Source organism: Cucurbita moschata, unplaced genomic scaffold (genome assembly GCF_002738365.1).
Source record: "Cucurbita moschata cultivar Rifu unplaced genomic scaffold, Cmos_1.0 Cmo_Scf00007, whole genome shotgun sequence".
Classification (NCBI taxonomy): domain Eukaryota; kingdom Viridiplantae; phylum Streptophyta; class Magnoliopsida; order Cucurbitales; family Cucurbitaceae; genus Cucurbita; species Cucurbita moschata.
Window position 1 is genome coordinate 2,608,520 of NW_019268523.1, and position 460 is coordinate 2,608,979.

Consider the following 460-nt stretch of genomic DNA (forward strand, 5'->3'; position numbering starts at 1 on the left):
AAAAAAAAAGATAATAAAAAAAAAAAAAAAAAAAAAAAAAAAAAAAAAAAACATGGCAGACTAACTAAGTTCAAGAAAAATAAATGTAAATAAAACCAACCATTAGCTCCAAGTGCAGCCTGCAAATTTGATGAATAATAAAATCAGGCATCCATGATCCAATGAATGCTAAAAGAAATAATAACTAAAAATCAGCATCCAACATGAAAGACTTATTGCACCTTAGGACTATCGCACACGTACCCAACAGATGGTTCGGCAATGCCAGGCTTCAGTGCACCAAGCAGCTGCACCAATTACACATCGTCGTTAGAAATCCCAAATTAGAGAATCTTCTACATTGGATAAGAATCTTGGTAACTAATGCAGGATCATAATTAGAATGAGAGAAATTCCTGAGCAATACCTACATCTATCTTACAGGGTTAAACATCTATTTTCACCCCCCCCCCCCCCCCCC

At 35.4% G+C, this 460-nt stretch overlaps 1 protein-coding gene across 3 annotated transcripts in view; it reads right to left on the reverse strand.

Annotated features, from left to right (window-relative positions):
* LOC111445531 (probable mitochondrial import inner membrane translocase subunit TIM21) overlaps positions 1 to 460 on the reverse strand; it is a 5,340-nt gene that overhangs the window by 3,631 nt on the left and 1,249 nt on the right. The window contains exons 2-3 of one of the 3 annotated variants that reach the window (XM_023083971.1): positions 222 to 287; positions 101 to 119 (exon numbers count right to left, since the gene is read on the reverse strand). The exons of 1 other annotated variant lie outside the window; for it this stretch is intronic. In XM_023083971.1, the coding sequence (XP_022939739.1) occupies positions 101 to 119; positions 222 to 287 (85 nt within the window). The remainder of the gene's footprint in view (positions 1 to 100; positions 120 to 221; positions 288 to 460) is intronic. One more of the 3 variants, XM_023083972.1, reaches the window with a different exon arrangement.